Source organism: Ruditapes philippinarum, unplaced genomic scaffold (genome assembly GCF_026571515.1).
Source record: "Ruditapes philippinarum isolate M1 unplaced genomic scaffold, ASM2657151v2 ctg3046_1_1_1_1, whole genome shotgun sequence".
Taxonomy (NCBI): domain Eukaryota; kingdom Metazoa; phylum Mollusca; class Bivalvia; order Venerida; family Veneridae; genus Ruditapes; species Ruditapes philippinarum.
Genome location: NW_026864003.1, coordinates 31,989 through 49,581, shown reverse-complemented (window position 1 = coordinate 49,581; position 17,593 = coordinate 31,989). Strand labels below are relative to the sequence as shown.

At 32.9% G+C, this 17,593-nt stretch overlaps 1 protein-coding gene across 1 annotated transcript; it reads right to left on the bottom strand.

The window, feature by feature from the left end:
* Window positions 1–9,690: 9,690 nt before the first annotated feature.
* On the bottom strand, window positions 9,691–16,007 carry LOC132724063 (lysozyme c-1-like). The gene is made up of 4 exons (XM_060708880.1): window positions 15,816–16,007; window positions 11,462–11,656; window positions 10,594–10,669; window positions 9,691–9,972 (listed from the first exon to the last, which is right to left on the bottom strand). The coding sequence occupies exons 1-4, from the start codon at window positions 15,991–15,993 to the stop codon at window positions 9,906–9,908; spliced, it is 516 nt and encodes a 171-aa protein (XP_060564863.1). The 5' UTR covers window positions 15,994–16,007; the 3' UTR covers window positions 9,691–9,905.
* Between the last annotated feature and the right edge of the window lie 1,586 nt (window positions 16,008–17,593).

The window sequence follows — 17,593 nt, the reverse complement described above, 5'->3', positions numbered from 1 at the left end:
TCAACCATAACTAAAAGCCTTAAAGGCTTTCCTTTGATTAACTTTTTCCAAGATTAAAACTTTTGCTTCATTTTTTGTGTCGGCTTTCCGTTATCTGTCTGTCTGTCTGTCTGTCTGTGTGTCCACCCGGCACAAAACTTGTCCGGACTACTCATCAAAACTTTAAAGGAATCACCAATATCATGGCTAGTTGTGCATCTCGTCAACATTTTTCGGTTCATTGATTTTTGTCATAGTTATGGCCCTTTAATGATTGTTGTTTATAAAATTTATCCAGACTTCTCCTCTTATACCACTTATGGAATTTCAATGAAACTTTACAGGATTGATAAGAAGCTCTAGTTCGTGTTCTGTGCATATTACACAGGTCGTCTTTAGGTTGAATAATTTTGGTCGAATTATGGCTATCATGAGGCGACACATGTGATCACTTATCGCTCTTTACATAGATTTGTTTCATTTTTCGGAAAGAAAAATAAATAATTTGGCTCTTTTTCATTAAAGTTCAAAATCTATTGAAACTGCAATTTTAGTGTTTCGTTAGAATGTGAGATATACCTTGCAATAAACAGTAAAAAAGCTGAATATGCTGACGATTATTCTGGTTTATTTCCTGTCGTTCTTTGAAGAATAATTGTGCTAGTTGTGCATCTGAGAGTAATTATAAAGTGATGACAATGTAGAGACACCCTTGACGATTCGTTTAACTAAATCAACGTGTTTTATTAGCATAAATACTATCATCGCGAGGAGGGTAATCTTTGTCCAATGTATTTTCATTGACTGTTATAATTTAATTGATTCATTTTTAACAGCTTCTATTTTCTTATTAGACCGGAATTAACTAAAAAAGATTCATATTTGAAAGTTGTTGACAAGTGTGAGATACATGAAGGGATGGATAATTAAATGTTCTAGAAAAAATATTCAAAATAAAAGTTCATTCTACATCACTTATTACTTTATTGACATTTATTTTCTCAAGCTTTTTTATTGTTTTTATCACTATTTTATTTGAAATAATCATGGAAAAATATGCACATTGCATATCTATCCAAATATAAACTTACTCAAGTAACACTGACACAAAAAATAAGTGTATTGCTGAACAAACATTTAACTTTATCAAAAACTTTTTTTTAAAACTTTGTTAATCTGTCGAGTATAAACATATGCAATTTCAAAGACGTATAAGAAAATTCCTGTTATTTTTATTAACAATTATTACTGCCAGAGACATATGCTTATATAACATCCATATTTCTTTTTATCTGATTGTACATATATGTAAATATGTTGTTACTTTAGTGTACGTTAGTCTTTTATTGTATCTTTTTTGAAACAAATATACCAGTCTTGTGTTTTAAACGTGAATTAAAACGAAAAACGGACGGGCGATCTTAAAGTATTTAAATATTTGCTCTTGCATGAGAATGTAATATAAAACGGAATGTAAAATCACAGGAGAGATACATTATTCTATGACATAAAAATAACATGATATTTAAGCTTGATGTTGATCAGTAAATTGTCTGACCTTCTTAAAGTTTCGTGTGTTATAGTCATTTGATAAATATATAACGTCATAACTAGATAATATAAAATAGTTTATGAAGATGTTGTGTGATTTCTTCACATATATCTTCACGTCTATACTCACAATGTTGTACTTTATGAACTGATCGTCTTGCAAACCGGCATAAAAGCTTTTAAATAGTGTTACAATTAATATTAGTTACAAATTAACGGGTACACTAATCACTGAGTATCATAACATTTCAAACTTTATAAGTCTTTAAATTCTTTTAGAAATATTTATCTTTTATATTTAAGTGTAATGTTTTTGTAATATTTGTCCTATGAATGAATTACTTAGAACGATGTTTATCGACAATACTTCAGAAAAGAAAAATATCAGGTGCCTTAAAATGTCCACATTTTCTCGGAAGTCATCATTCCATGCATCAATTACGAACATGATACTTTCAACGCACTACATTTACTTTTATACATTTGTTTAATATATAAATGAGGAGATATAAGATATACAAAGATACATTTTATATCAGTTTATTGATATACTTTAATCATCGCCATCAACTCGGGAATACTGGCCTTGCTTTGTCGTTGTGATATTTAATTTGATATAAATAAAACCAGATGTCCATTAGAATTAGGATTTATTTTTCAGACTATAAAATACAGCACATTTGCGCGCGACTATCAACGCTGTATATATTGCACGTACCTAACTTCCATATTCTCATTTATAGACGATGTCACGGAATGTTTCTAATCTAACGGAATGACTCAACTAAAAAGGATCCAATTATAAAAAAAAAACAATTATTTAAATTAGTGTATTGCCATTGCATTTTAAATACATGACAGAATTATTCCACATGACTAAAATAAACAGTTTGAGATTACATTCCAAATGAACTATGGTAATTCCTTCATTTGTTTAAGATAAACTGTTTCGTAAAATCATTATTTTGTCATTTGAATTTCAAATTGTGCTTTAATTTTTCTGCTTCTCAGAATTAGGAACAACATGAATAGATGGAAGGGCGGTTGAAATTATTACGTCAGCTCAATATTTTTATTTCTTTTCATTTCAAGATTTCAATGCTCTTAATGATAGAAATGTTTATCGAAATTGACTGTTTGAACTTTGAGCAATGTACTTAAGCTTATCAATGCCTTTCCGCAACAAACTGATATCAGAAATTCTAACTTTACGAACACGTTTTGTATATTCACATTAACGGTATTTGCCTAAATTTACTCAGATACGGTTATTTTTACATATCTAGGAATTCATTGATATTAATGTTATGAAAATCTATATGATGATTAAGTTGCAAATTTATAACAATCTGCTTTCTAGGAAAGAGGTAACCTCGTGGTCAAGATGTGTACCCCTCAAACCCAGCATTTCATTGGTCACAACCAAGTTTCTTCTTTTGACGCCAGTAATGCTAAGTTCCAGAAAACGGACTCGTAAATGATTAAAAAAATGTTGCAAGAACTTGCAATCGAGCTTAAAATAATATGTTTAAACTACAAGTAATCTCCTTTATATTTAATTGTTAGTTTTATGATTTTAAAAGAATTTAAGACATTATTATGCGGAGGAAAGGCGGCGTTTCACAATTTTAAAATTGGTGAAGCATAAATTCAAATACAATATCTTCGACTTCTTTACTTCATTTTAATGCTACAATATTTTCATTACCGGTCATTTTAATTTCCATCTAATAGGTTTAAAGAAGATATTTGCTTTGCAATTCTTCGTTCACATAATTTTCGAAATAAGATCCTATACGTACCGTGTTTAATTATTTAGTTATATACCTAATGTAAGGTTTAAACATATAGTCAAAATATGTTTACCAGTAGTTAGCCACTTAGCTGTATCGACACTAAAGTTATTTGTTTCCTTATGTCAATTAGTTAATCATTTTATTGACTAAATAAATGAGGAACATGAAGCTTTAGATGATATAGAGCAAAACATATTTTATTAATTTAAACAAAGCAGGAAAAGGTTGAGACTATAAAAGAAATGGTAAAGCTTCAGGTGGTAATCTCATTTCTTAACAAATGGTATATGGCGTGACTGTTTTATTGCCATATATGCACAAACTTTCAATAGATTATTTGTAAATGGTGATTTTCCGGAACAATGGACTGAAATAATGTTACACCCAATATATAAGAAGGGCAATCCATCAAATTATAGAGGGATGGCTTTCATAGATATTTTAAGTAAAGTTTATATCTCATTTCCGGACGATTGACATTTTACAAAAAGAGTTGGCTGCCCTGTGACTATTAATTAATTTTTAATATATTAAAGACCAGTTGATAAATTTTCAAGAAAGATGGTAGGCACAATGGAAATATGGTAATTGTTGAACAGGCTCAATCAAACCGAGCCTGCAACATTTTCAATTTTGCCATGTTGAGCTTTCCGTAGGTATTCTTATTTTCTCTATTTTATCGCCACATCAGCATTGTTTGTGCTGTGTGGAGTCTGTAAAAAGTCGCCCCGTACATTCAATAAGAGATGTTATATTTCTGGTCCTTAATGATCGTTCAGCACGGCATTGCATTATTGTTGTGCTTGTGGTAATTTAGTTCTTTCTATTTTGCTATTTTCTTGTTGGGTGATTCCAGTATTCCTCACTAGAATACTGCTGAATCACCCTTAGGATATGAGGCCTTCTTTTTAAAATTGTCTTTTGACGTCTTATCTGTGATGTGCAGGCTTCATAACCTCTGATCCCCTTTAAAAATTCCATTTGATTTAGTACCGCCCACTGTTTTCTCGTTTAGGGCACAAGCATTTTTTTACTTGGGGGACCATATGCCGCTTTTCATGGAATGGCGCTTACGTGTCACATTGAAGGTTCCATGATAACCGCCATATGAACATATCTGCGGATGTTTCAAAATTCAAAATTCTACCAGTTCATGTTAAATGTTGAATTCTGCTGAAGCCGGTGCTACGGGGCGTGGACGGAAGTTTGCACTTGACAGTACCGTCCATGAAGGGGCCATTCAAACCGAGCCTGCAACATTTACAATTTTGCCTTGTTGGGCTTTCTTTAGGGATTCTTATTTTCTCTATTTTTTACATGTTTGCGTCTACTTTACAATTGATTTTGTGTCTATTGAATGGCAGAAAATTTGTCAAAAAAAAGGAACAAATGAGAAAAATTTTAGTTTTAAATGATACATTAACTTGTATACCAAGAACTTATTTTTAAACTTTAATGATGCAAAAATGGCTTTAAAACAAAAATTATGGAATTGATAAAAACATCAATACCATTGTAATATAAAAAACATGTGTTGGCGAGGATTTCGTAGGTTAGGCACATTAGCCTGGGTGGTTGGGAAAAAATGATAGGATATTAATATGATACCACTGTAGAATATAGGTATGTCCTTTTTGGGTGTTATTTGGAAGATTTGTGCCATTATGTGTTAGTGGGGCTTCTGTGCAATGACTTAAGTACTTACTAATACCATACCTTCTGTATATTATCAAAGTCCAAAGTACTAATGTTTTGAAATATAATGCCTTGTAAAAGTGATAAGAGAACTTGCAATGTATTTGTATTTTGCTACAACAGAAAGAGTACAAATTTCCAGTTTAAATATAAAAAAACAAGATCATCATGGAAGGGCGGCGTTCAATGAACGCAAGCCCCACACGACCCAGCAACACAGAACCACCAGCAAGGAGCCCAGTAGGACACCAAACAAAAGCAGGACAGGGCACAAGGCAAAGCTCGTTAACCAATGTACCAAAGATTTATAATAACGACGATTATAGTTCAGTGGTGAAAATTACTGATTGAATGCTGTCAGTGAAGTATATCGTCTGTTACACTTCTTATTATATGCTTTCCCTGTTTTGGACAATCACAATTGTAACACATTTTACAAATTACAAATGCGATCCTATTTGTAACACACGCGTATCAAATGTGATCCATCACGAGTGTGGTCCAATAAAGCATAAAGCTTTGATCAACAGAAATAGTTCATTACAAAATGTCTCAACTGATATAAATAAAACTTAATTGAAGTGAAATTTGCATGAACTGATAGTGTTCTAAATATGAATACATATTTTGTGAAAAATGCTTATAGCAGGATGCGTTTAGGATTAAGACAGTCAGATAAAAGGACATGAGATTGCATTCTAATGATAAATAACAGAATAATTGAATATTATCGATATCAAAAATAATTATGTAAATAGTGCACTTAAAATTAACAGAAATAAAAGGGTTAACATATCTGTATTAGATGATAACTTCTATTTAAGAACTGGCAGCAGATTTAGATAATTACATTAAAATTTCGTGTAAAAGTGGTAACGTTTTTAACCGGTTATTATGATAGATTGATTGACCTTTTCCAAGTACACATGTACTTCTAATATTCTCGTGTTAAGCACTTCCACAAAATGTAATACCAGTCGAAAAAGTGTCTAAAACACACTAAATTAAAAAACTCTTTTCTTGTTTTAATGCCTGTTGAAACTAAGTGTTATTGTCCTGAAAATGTGGGTTTAGCAAACGCATTAAAAAAGATTCGAGAAATGTTTCCTCTTGGGTGACTCTTGAACAAACAAAAAAAGCACATTTTCACTACGGCAATTAAGCATTTGTTCACCGTTATCTTTTTTTTAATTTTCTTCACCATGCAAACTTGCCATTGTCATTTTATGTCACATTTTCTCTTTTGATAGATAATGATAGTAGGACCGTGAGAATGTTTTATCTATTGACATACAAGCTTTCAAAAAATCGTTTATTGTTAATGTATTATTTAGTGGGTTATGTAGAATTTCCTTTTGAAAATAAATGACTGATTCCTGAATATAAGTGAATTCAGGTATAATCAGTACTTCAGCGATAAAGTATTGATACTGTTAGTGAGAAAATGAATAGAGTAAAACGAATAAATCTTTGTTTGGTTCTTGTTGATTTGTTTCTTTGTATGTTTTTGTATTTGTCTGACGTCACAAATTTATAATATCACGGTGCCATTTCACGTGCCATTTTGTTGAATCTGCGCTCGGGAGGAAACTTATACCAATAAATGTCCAGATAATATTTTCTTTATAACTAACGTTTTTTTTTTAAATATGTCATCATTTTACAAGGCAGTAAAGCATGTAGGGAGCCATTTCGCTCAGTTTAGTAAGTAATATATAGCATATTGTGTTTTTGAAGTGAATCGCAAGGATTTTTCTGAATTCTCACAAAAACAACCGGTGCTTTTACTTTGTGTGCTGAAAAAAATATACTTAATTGTTTTTTTTAGAAAGAAATGTATTTGTTTACTCACTAGAATAAGTGTGATCTACCACTTCATCCCATGAAAAACAATGAAATTTATTTTTATTAAAAGGCTACAGAAGAAATATTTATTTGAAATGTCTTTGTATTGGTTTTCGCCAGAAAGTTCACTTTGAATATGCAACTAGGCATGGTTTTATTTTACTAAATCAAAAACAAATATTGTTATTTTTAAAAATCTTTTAATGAACGAGACTGAATATTTCCCGCATTTCAACACCTGTCCCTCCGTGTTATTTAGAACCATTTTTGTATCAATTACGATGCCTTTGTAGAAGTATATAATGATATTAAAAGACTTGGAAATAAATTGGTTTTGAAAACATGTTTTTGTAAGAGGTCGTTATTATAAAAAGGAATTGAAAACAACACAACCCAGGAGCATAAATTACGTCTGCCAAATACTTGTTACATGGTTTTTAGCCTTGAATTATGGGAGGTCATCACCGTTTGATAAGATTTAAAGCTTTACTTATTAGACACACAGATAATGTAAACATTAGACATATATAGATAATATACTGTATAATAACATGTTGCCTGATGTTTCTTAACATATGCCTTTATGTTTTACTTCCTACTTTGAAGCGTCTTTGTAAACAGAGAAGTGCACTTTATGTCTTTCATTCATAATTAAACTGGCAATAAAAGCTTTCAGACAAGATACAGCGCTTTTTCGTGCCGTACATTAGTATTTTTTCAAAAGAATATGGTCTTTTATATCTCGCTTTAATAGGTGTTCTTTTACAAAGTCTTTATGTTTCCTTTTTGGAATTTACTTATGTATTTTAGCGAAGAACATTAAGGTTAATAGTCATGTTGTTGTTACTTTTGGAGTTAAGTTATTTCATGAGTTATCGAGTCGATTGTGTTCTAATGTAAGACAATCCTTTAGAATTTCAAAAGTAAACCCGACTACCGTACACTTATGATATAAATCTTCTTATCTTATACATATATCGGCGTTCAGTGATCGTTTTTTGAAGCATTTTATATTCGATTGGAATTGATGTTGTTATTTCGCATTTTAGTAAATTACAACGAATGCCTTCTTTAAGCGCCTAAACTACATAAGTCTTCAACAGAAATTCAGTATCACTTATCATTTAGCCTCGTTTCAATTTCTAAATCAAATGCATATTGCTACCTATAAAATTTAGAGAAAAACAGAATCCCTAAAGAAAGTCCAACCAACAAAATTGAAAATGTTGCAGGCTCGGTTTGATTGAGCCTGTTTCATGGACGGTACTGGAAAGTGCAAAGTTACCTGTCCTCGCCCCCTAGCACCGGCTTAAGCAGAATTCAACATTTAACACGAATATTGGTGAAAATTTTTGGAATTTAGAAACATCCGCAGATGTGTTCAAAAGCCTCGTTTGTCATTTTCAGAGTCAAAATATCATGCAAATTTATACCCCATATAAGCATTTTTCATTTTTCAATATGACTCTATCAAATGCATATCGTACTCCATAGAGCCTCATTTTCATGTGAATATATCTTATCTTTAGGCTGTTTGCACCGTATACAGTTTAAGACGTATATAGTTTTCGCCCGAGCTGAATACGTTGACACATGGTACACCGAATACAGCTTACGACGTTTATATCTTACCGTTTGCTGTACACGTTAAGACGTGCAGTTCACCTTATAAAGCTCATATTGTAAGATGACCAAAATACTGATTTTCATTACCTTTCCGCTCAGACTATGACCACGACTACGCCAACGTTTATGCCGACGACACCGACCACGACCATGACAACGACACACTATGCCTACACGACTACATGTTTGACAATTTTATAAACTGCGAGTCTAGCTACGAATACGATGACGACTTTCACAACTAGAAGTACGATTATGTCTACGACTACGACTTTTATGACTACAAGTAAGACTACGGCCCTAAGATGATGACGACTAAGAATACGACTTTCAGGACTGCGATCACGACTTTAAATAACACACCAGTTACTATAGCCACGACTTAGCCAAAACTACGACGTCTATGACTTTTACGACAAATCGTCCTCTATAACACGACGGCCTCACAAATATGCTAGACATATACGATTACCAATAAAGCTAAAATTTACATGAGAACTTCAATGTCTTCGACTAATAAACTACGAGTACGGTTACAAATATGACATTTGGGACTATGAATACTTCGACTATATGTAGACAACAACGACTACTAAAAAAAAGAAAATGAATACTTTTACAATCAAGTACAGTTAGGACTATCTATGACAGCGATTACAGCTTCGGTGGATATTGACATTTATGTAACATCTACGACAACACAATCGACCACGACAACACCAACGGCTACGTCTTAGATCACAGGTACAACGACAACAACAGTGACTGCAAATTATACAGCAACAACTACGATTTCAACGAATACAGATTCGAATATGACCATGAGTACTGTGACAACTTATTTTAACGTTCACACATAAAACAACGTCTGCTACGAATGCGGTTACTACGATACAGTGACGACTTTGACCGACGATGATGTATTCAACTACGACTACAACAAACAACCGACGATGACGAGCACCAAAATACCTATAGGCATCACTATCCTCTTTTTGTAGGCAAAAAGAAGTTTTTCGTAATTGATCTTACGTGTAAGCTCTATACTTCATTAATAGTATCAGGTGCAATTATGCTCCTTCTGATACGCGTAACTATATTCAGCCCCAATTCACTACCCAGTGTAGTATTTCATGAAACTCCAAATCAAGTCCATTTTATGAAATGTTGTAATGGATACATATAAAACATATAAGAGTACTTTTATCCACATGTATTTTGTTACAGCCCAATATCACGACATAAATACAATTTTCATTTGTTACTTAAAATCAAAACAGACACGCCGTCTCCGGTTTGTATTAAGATCGGTTAAGGTCGGAAATACCAAAAGAAGTCTTTCAAAAGTGTTTATTAATAGAAAAGACAAAACAAAGTAAGCCAGATTTCGGTCCTTATTCTTAACCACATATTTCAGCATCCACTGTAATCATAGCTTGGTGCAGTAGTATCATTGACGCAGTTTTGTGCCCATCCAACCCTGAAATTAAGCAAAGTTACTGGATTTCAATTCAAATTGAGCTGATATATGTCTATATGTAAGGCGTCAACATTTCTTCTGCATCCATGATATATTACACTGTATTCAAATATATCTATGTTAAGCTTTATTTGTAAGCACATATATATTAAGAGATTAATTTCTGTGAGCTCATATCTTTTCTCAGAAACCTAACGACAAGTTTCACCGGGAATACTTTATAATAATGTTCCATTATGTTCCGTTTTTGTACATGAGTACATACCAGTTGACAAATTTGTTCTACGATTTCATAAGAGGTGCTACCAATTGCAACCATTTATCAAATATTGACCTTTATGTGTATGTAAATGATGATGTTATATAGCATATAATTGAATATTTTATTTTCAAAGCATTAAGATATTAGCATTTTATTGAATATTCTATTTCAAAGAATTAAAATATTTATATTATAACATATCAATTTCAAGCAGCAGATATACAAATTAACACTTAGTAATGATTCAGCCAATACAAGGTTATTTAAAGTAATCGAATTGTTTAAAAAATGACAAACCTTGTCTTGTCATTTCCAATGACCTTAAATGACCTTACATAGCTAGTATAATAGTGACTTACCAGGTGTGAAATCCATCACAATTTTTCACTCTTACAGCACAGTTTGCGTCGTTACTTATATCAGAGTCTAAAAACGCTGAAAAATAAATAAATACAAACCCTATAAACTAAAATTTGTAAAACTTACTGATCTTATTTTATTTTAGCCACGCAGTATAGATAACATTGCTGTTCATATTTAATTTACGTCAAGATCCATTCTCACACAGGAAAGCACTGTCGGCATGACTTTAAAACAAACATTTATGTTTAGTTTTAGTAAGTCAAACATAAATTATCATTATTATATTAATTGTTCGTTATGATTATTATACATGCAATTTGTTGCAACATTATCTTACGTTGGTTAATGTAAGTATTTGTGTCATGATTAAAGATAAGTCACCTTGCTGCCACACACATTATTTAAATATGACTTCTCTAAATATGTCATTGAGTACACAATTAAGTACACATCTAAATATACGTCAAAATGCACCGAACACTTTCTGACATTATAATTGATAAATAGAGGATATTGAATGAATGTAAATTCAAAACTGAATTTATTGCACGAGTTGAATAAAATTATATTACGCGAGCCTCTGGCGAGCAAAATATTATTTTATTCAACGAGTTCAATAAATTCTGTAAAAAACTTACACGAATATAATATTCTATTTGTCACATACCCAAAATAAAGAACGTTTAATGTGAAATAAGAGTCATTTTTCATTGACGCACCTATAGTATAACGCTGACATTTAGTGCGTCTTTACACTATGTTTGTACAACGCTTACGACGTCACGTCAAAATATATGCACGGCCGTGCAATACCATATTTACGGAGTCGCAAAATCGGCACGGGTGTGTGATAATACAACTTACTGTTACAAGCATCTGCACATCCAAATGTTCGTAATTTCCAGCATGTTGGTGAACTCGTACCATTTGCATTGCCACACCAGTATGCATTATTAAACTGAAAGATGCCAAGGGTTGTTGACCCTATTGCTGATCCAACCATTTTGACTTTTGTAACATTGTATTCGTAATTACTCTCATGTTGCACTAGACATAACCCTTAAAGATATATCGTGCTCAAAATTGATATTTAAATATACTGATTTTTACTATACAGTCCTTTTTAAAGGTAAAATAAACATGTTTTGAGTACACACCAGAAAATTTATGTACCTTTTAAACTCTGCTCATTATTAAAGATAAGAATAGTATGAATACACAGTGTCATAAAAATACCTTGCACATTTTGTTTTAAGATAGGACCAAACAAAAAAATGAAAAGTTATAGGGAATGAAGCGTTAAAAAATATTCTTGTCCAATTAGACATACATGTAATCAGTTAAAGTTTCCAAGAATTCAATAAACCAATATCGTCAGGAAAATAATTTCTACGGTCAATGTAGTCCAGCATATTTTACAAGTTCCCTTTTTTATAAGCATGTCAGAATGGAAATAGACATTCGTTTCTCTTGTGTTTAGTCTTATATGGCACGATTTATCGTTCAAATGCTTGTAGAGCATACATAAAATCTCTATGTATTTAGTATATAAATATTTGACCATAAGTTTGGTGGCTGTTTTGTGCCATTCGTGTTTTAACCCTGCGACCCCGCCAAGCGAAAAGACGAGAAATAACAAGTTAAAATGGAGTGGGCGCGGAGCGAAAACATGCTAATAAGCGAGGGAGCTTGATAAATAAAACTTCGTCCTGCGGGAGCGCGGAGCGAGATTTAAGAAATTAAACGGCGGGGTCGCAGGACGAAAACACGCTTATTAGCGGGGGCGCGGGGCGAAAAATAATAAAACAAAACTTCGCCGCGCTGCGCCCCCGCTAATTAGAGTGTTTTCGTCCCGCGATCCCGCCAAGCGATAAGTTGATAATAAACAAGTTAAAAGGGCGGGCCGCGGAGCGAAAACACACTAATTAGCGAGGGCGCGGGGCGAAGTTTAATAAATAAAACTTCGCCGCGCGACCCCGCTAATAAGCGTGTTTTTGTCCCGCAACCTCGCCAAGTGAAAAGACGATAATTAAAAAGTTAAGATGTCGGGGCGCGGAGCGAAAACACGCTAATTAGCGGGGTCGTTTTATTTCTTAAATATCGTCCCGCGCCCCAGACGGGCGAAGTTTAATAGATAAAACTTCGCCCCGTGCCCTCGTTAATTAGCGTGTTTTCGTCCCCCGACCCCGCCGTTTTAACTTGTTAATGCTCGACTTTTCCCTTGACGGGGTCGCGGAGCGAAAACATGAATGACACAAATCAGCCACTATACATTAATAATTCTTACTTAAAAAGATAGTTGAAACTTTGACAATTTGAAAACATTGATGACGGATGTTTTATACCAAGTTGATAATGGAATATTCGTTGATACATTTCCAAACCATTACCTAACATGTGGCTGATGGTTACGAAATATTGTATGAGGGTGCAATAAATTCGTTGAGAACTTGTGAAGAATATCGTCTTTAATAAAGCGCATGTTTAAAATAAGAAGGTTTCCTTTTATATCGTTTTCATCTATAGAACTCATATCGTTCCAATACCAATCTGTGCTTGATCCAAAACACGACTATATACTTTATCATATTTATCAGTAATGCTTTCACCCATATCCGTTTGCCATTATGAAATTTGCCTAAAATGCATTTCGCCAAGCAGGATGGAGTATCTCTGTAACAGTTATCACATTTTATCTTTGTTTTACGCTAGTGACAAACATGTTTTGACACTTAGCCTCTCCTGACCATAAAACACTATACAATTAATATGTAAAATAATATGTATGTTTTATTCCTTTGTTATAATTTTATTCATCTATAAGATCCGGGGGTGGAGGGGCCGGATCGTGGTCAATGGGCATCTCGACGTCAACTATGTCATCCACTGACAACCTCCTTGGATTTTGTGAGTACAATCCACTCGGCTTGACTTCAGCCACTATTAATTCTACGCCGCGTGGCGTGTCTTCCCATTCTTTACTTGTGTTGTCGGCACCGGCAACTACTGAGTTCTGTCTTCCATTTATATATTTCACCTTGTATGTTTTACTCGATGATCTTCGACTTTTAGCAAATTTCCATAGAGGGTTTTGAGAAAAACACATTTCAATATAATTTTATTACATGAATAAAATAATATTTCTTTTCTTTTTTGTTGTTGAAATCCATGAACAGAAATCCACATTTATCTAATCTAATGGGCACGGTACTCACTTGAAGTGTAACAGTTACATATTGCTACTTTATGAAGACAGGTTTATTCACTTCATATGTATATAAGGCATTACAGAATGATTTTTACCAAGTTTAAGAATGATAAGTCCTTACACTTATGTATTCATGTACACATTAATAAAATGCTTTATTAATATACAAAACTATATCGAAATTAATAACAATTTCACATATAATTAATCATAATGTACTGAACACAATATATTGATTGTATCAGAAAGGTTTGTTTTTTGTTGTGTGTGTGTTTATTTTTTGTTTGTTTTTTTTTTTTTCTTTTTTGGTATCTTTCGGTATGCACATGTGTTTACGGGATCGGTATTGCTAGCCTCGTCATTTTTGAAAAAAAAATCTTATAGAATGTCATTTATAACTCAGTAAATTCATACACTAAATTCACGTGAAAATTTAATGAAAATTTTAAAAATTGTGTTAAATGTTATATTTTGATGAAGTTCTCCAAGAAAATAACGATACTGCTTGAACAGTCATTATACTAATTTAAGAATGGCCAATGAGATTCTGATTTCAGTTTGTTATTTTTGAAATAACCAATGGAAATCCTATTCAAAACCTGTTTCAGTTTTTCCTGTAAATTTTACAAGAAGTCAAACGGTGCTCGGACAAACTTCGTCTGCAACGAAACCAAATGCATTTAGGTACAAAGATATAAGCTACTTTATTATATCAAACACAAAATATATCATTTCTATTATTTGCGTGACAGAGTTTGCACTGTGTCTATACTATTATATTGTTTTCCCTTTCGTTTATTTTTCTCTTATATATAGCATTTTTAAACATCAGTTAAAACACTTCAATCCATTTTTCTGTCTAATGTTGAAACTTATCATGGCTGAATATAAATCATGTTTATCATATTCGTTGTTATTATTTTAAACTTATGTTACATAAAGCGTCCAACAACAGCACATATTTTATCCTCAATATTTATTTGCGCATTGCACTAAATATAGTGGTGGCTTCATCAGAATACAAGGGATGCGAAGTGAAATAAACAATGCAATACCACATGGCGACAAAATAAAACGTAACGTTAATAAAATACATTATTATTGTTCTGATATTCACTATAGTTTAATTTCTAACAAGATCCGTATTTTTCCCAAAATCACTGTTTACTATCTATATCTAGACATGTGACGTATTCATTAAGAATGTGACGCGCTGAAAAATAAGTATGGACACATTTCAGGCAAGGTTTAGCTTGATAAATAAAACTTCGTCCTGCGGGAGCGCGGATAATTAAAAAGTTAAGATGTCGGGGCGCGGAGCGAAAACACGCTAATTAGCGGGGTCGTTTTATTTCTTAAATATCGTCCCGCGCCCCAGACGGGCGAAGTTTAATAAATAAAACTTCGCCGCGCGACCCCGCTAATAAGCGTGTTTTTGTCCCGCAACCTCGCCAAGTGAAAAGACGATAATTAAAAAGTTAAGATGTCGGGGCGCGGAGCGAAAACACGCTAATTAGCGGGTCGTTTTATTTCTTAAATATCGTCCCGCGCCCCAGACGGGCGAAGTTTAATAGATAAAACTTCGCCCCGTGCCCTCGTTAATTAGCGTGTTTTCGTCCCCCGACCCCGCCGTTTTAACTTGTTAATGCTCGACTTTTCCCTTGACGGGGTCGCAGAGCGAAAACATGAATGACACAAATCAGCCACTATACATAAATAATTCTTACTTAAAAAGATAGTTGAAACTTTGACAATTTGAACACATTGATGACGGATGTTTTATACCAAGTTGATAATGGAATATTCGTTGATACATTTCCAAACCATTACCTAACATGTGGCTGATGGTTACGAAATATTGTATGAGGGTGCAATAAATTCGTTGAGAACAATAAATGAAACTAAATTACCTTGACAATACCTACCTTTAAAAAAAAGTATTAACAAAATGGATTATGCATGTTCATATTTACATTTTATTCGCATTAAAGTGTATACGTTTATACTTACAGTCTCTCATGTCTTTGTCCAGAACACCTTCTGCTCTCAGTGCTGTAACAACATCACACTTGCTTTTTGTCGCACTAAGGGAACAATCTATGAAGGCAATAGTTAACAAAGCAGCAATTCTAAACGCGTCCATTTTAAGTGACAAATATTGGCGAAATAACATGGCATATAAACGCATTTATACCGTTTATGATTACAATTCGGCTTAATTGGTAACCTTAAATTTTATCTGTTAAAGGTTATCACTTTTCTGAAAGATAAAAATTGAATATTTGTATTAAATATTCTTCAACTAAACACTCGTTTGTTTGTTTTGGAATAAAATGTAGAGGTTAGTGATTTAAATGTATGCGTACATCGGAGCTATATGTAATGTGCAACAGTACTGAGCTCGCTAATACTCTGATTTTACTATCTGTATTAGTCTCCTAATTTGACTTTGTGCTATAAAAAACAATCCAACCATTTACGCTACTTACCTGCCCCGTGCATTCGCATGTGTTTGTTTGGTTTTTATTGCCACCTGTCCAGCAAAATCACCGGAATTCATGTGCTAATTGAATTTGGTAAATGTTCTCTGTTTTTCTCGTGTGGTGAATAATTGAACGAGTTTCTAACTCTGTGTCAGTATTTTAAGTTTCATTTTTCAATACCTCCACAGTAAATGATATTACATACTTACCGGTATATATTAGTATATACTAGTAACATCAAAGAAATCACTTGATGCATGACGCCATGAAAGTGTTAGAAGGAAGACTCTCGAAACCTGGAACTAATCAGTCCTAAGCAACGAATTTTAAGTTATTTGCTAAAGCTTCCCGTGGAATTTTAACCCACGCGCCCAGAAGTCCTTTATGATTTTAGATGGAAGCAGATTCCACATTAAAATGCCGCCAGATTGTTAACAGAACTGTGAATGTACATTCGGACTGGATATAAAATGAGTTGTTTTTTTCTGCCTAGTTTTGTAAATGTCTTATGGAAATAACAACTAATGGCATATCCCTTAACTTATAAACTATAACTTTATTAGATATAAGAAAACAACTTCACATTTATATTAACAATTGTTTGAGAAAACCTTCCTTAAAGTACTAACAAGTATTACATTACATTACTAAAATCAGTAAACTGACACCAACTTGTAAACACGAACACATAGAATTACAATAACACGGAGCATTTACGAAAAGGATCATTTCGTTCTCCTTCTGTTCTGCTATCCGTAAACATGCATTTATTCAATAAGGAAACGCTTGTCAGTTTTTAACATGTAAGCATGTGTTTTAGAAATGACCTGGTTACTCTCTTAGAGTAAGTAATTGTTATTATTGATGCATTTGTGTATAATACTCCTGCTATTATCATTTAAAAAAAAACAATCTACTGGAAATCGAATGTATATATCAGAATAGAAGATAATCATGTTATGAAGAATATATGTCTTTAGTAAAGCGCATGTTTGAAATGAGAAGGTTTCCTTTTATATTGTTTTCATTTATAGAACTCGTACCGTTCTAATACATATCTTTGCATAACCCAAAACACGACTATATACTTTCTCATATTCATCAGTAATGTTTGCACCCATATCCGTTTGCCATTATAAAATTTGCCTAAAATGCATTTCGCCAAGCAGGATGGCGTATCTCTGTAACAGTATCAGGATTTTAGGTCTTTGTTTTACGCTATGTGACAAACATGTTTTGAGCCATTAGTCCTCTTGACCATGAAAAAACTATACAATAATATATGTAAAAATAATTTATGTATGT

Coding starts and splice junctions, on each gene's coding strand:
- LOC132724063 (XM_060708880.1), bottom strand. CDS start 15,993: ATGCGTTTATATGCCATGTTATTTCGCCAATATTTGTCACTTAAAATG. Junction 11,657..15,815: donor GGACAAAGACATGAGAGACT/GTAAGTATAAAC, acceptor TATATCTTTAAG/GGTTATGTCTAGTGCAACAT. Junction 9,973..10,593: donor TGTGATGGATTTCACACCTG/GTAAGTCACTAT, acceptor GCTTAATTTCAG/GGTTGGATGGGCACAAAACT.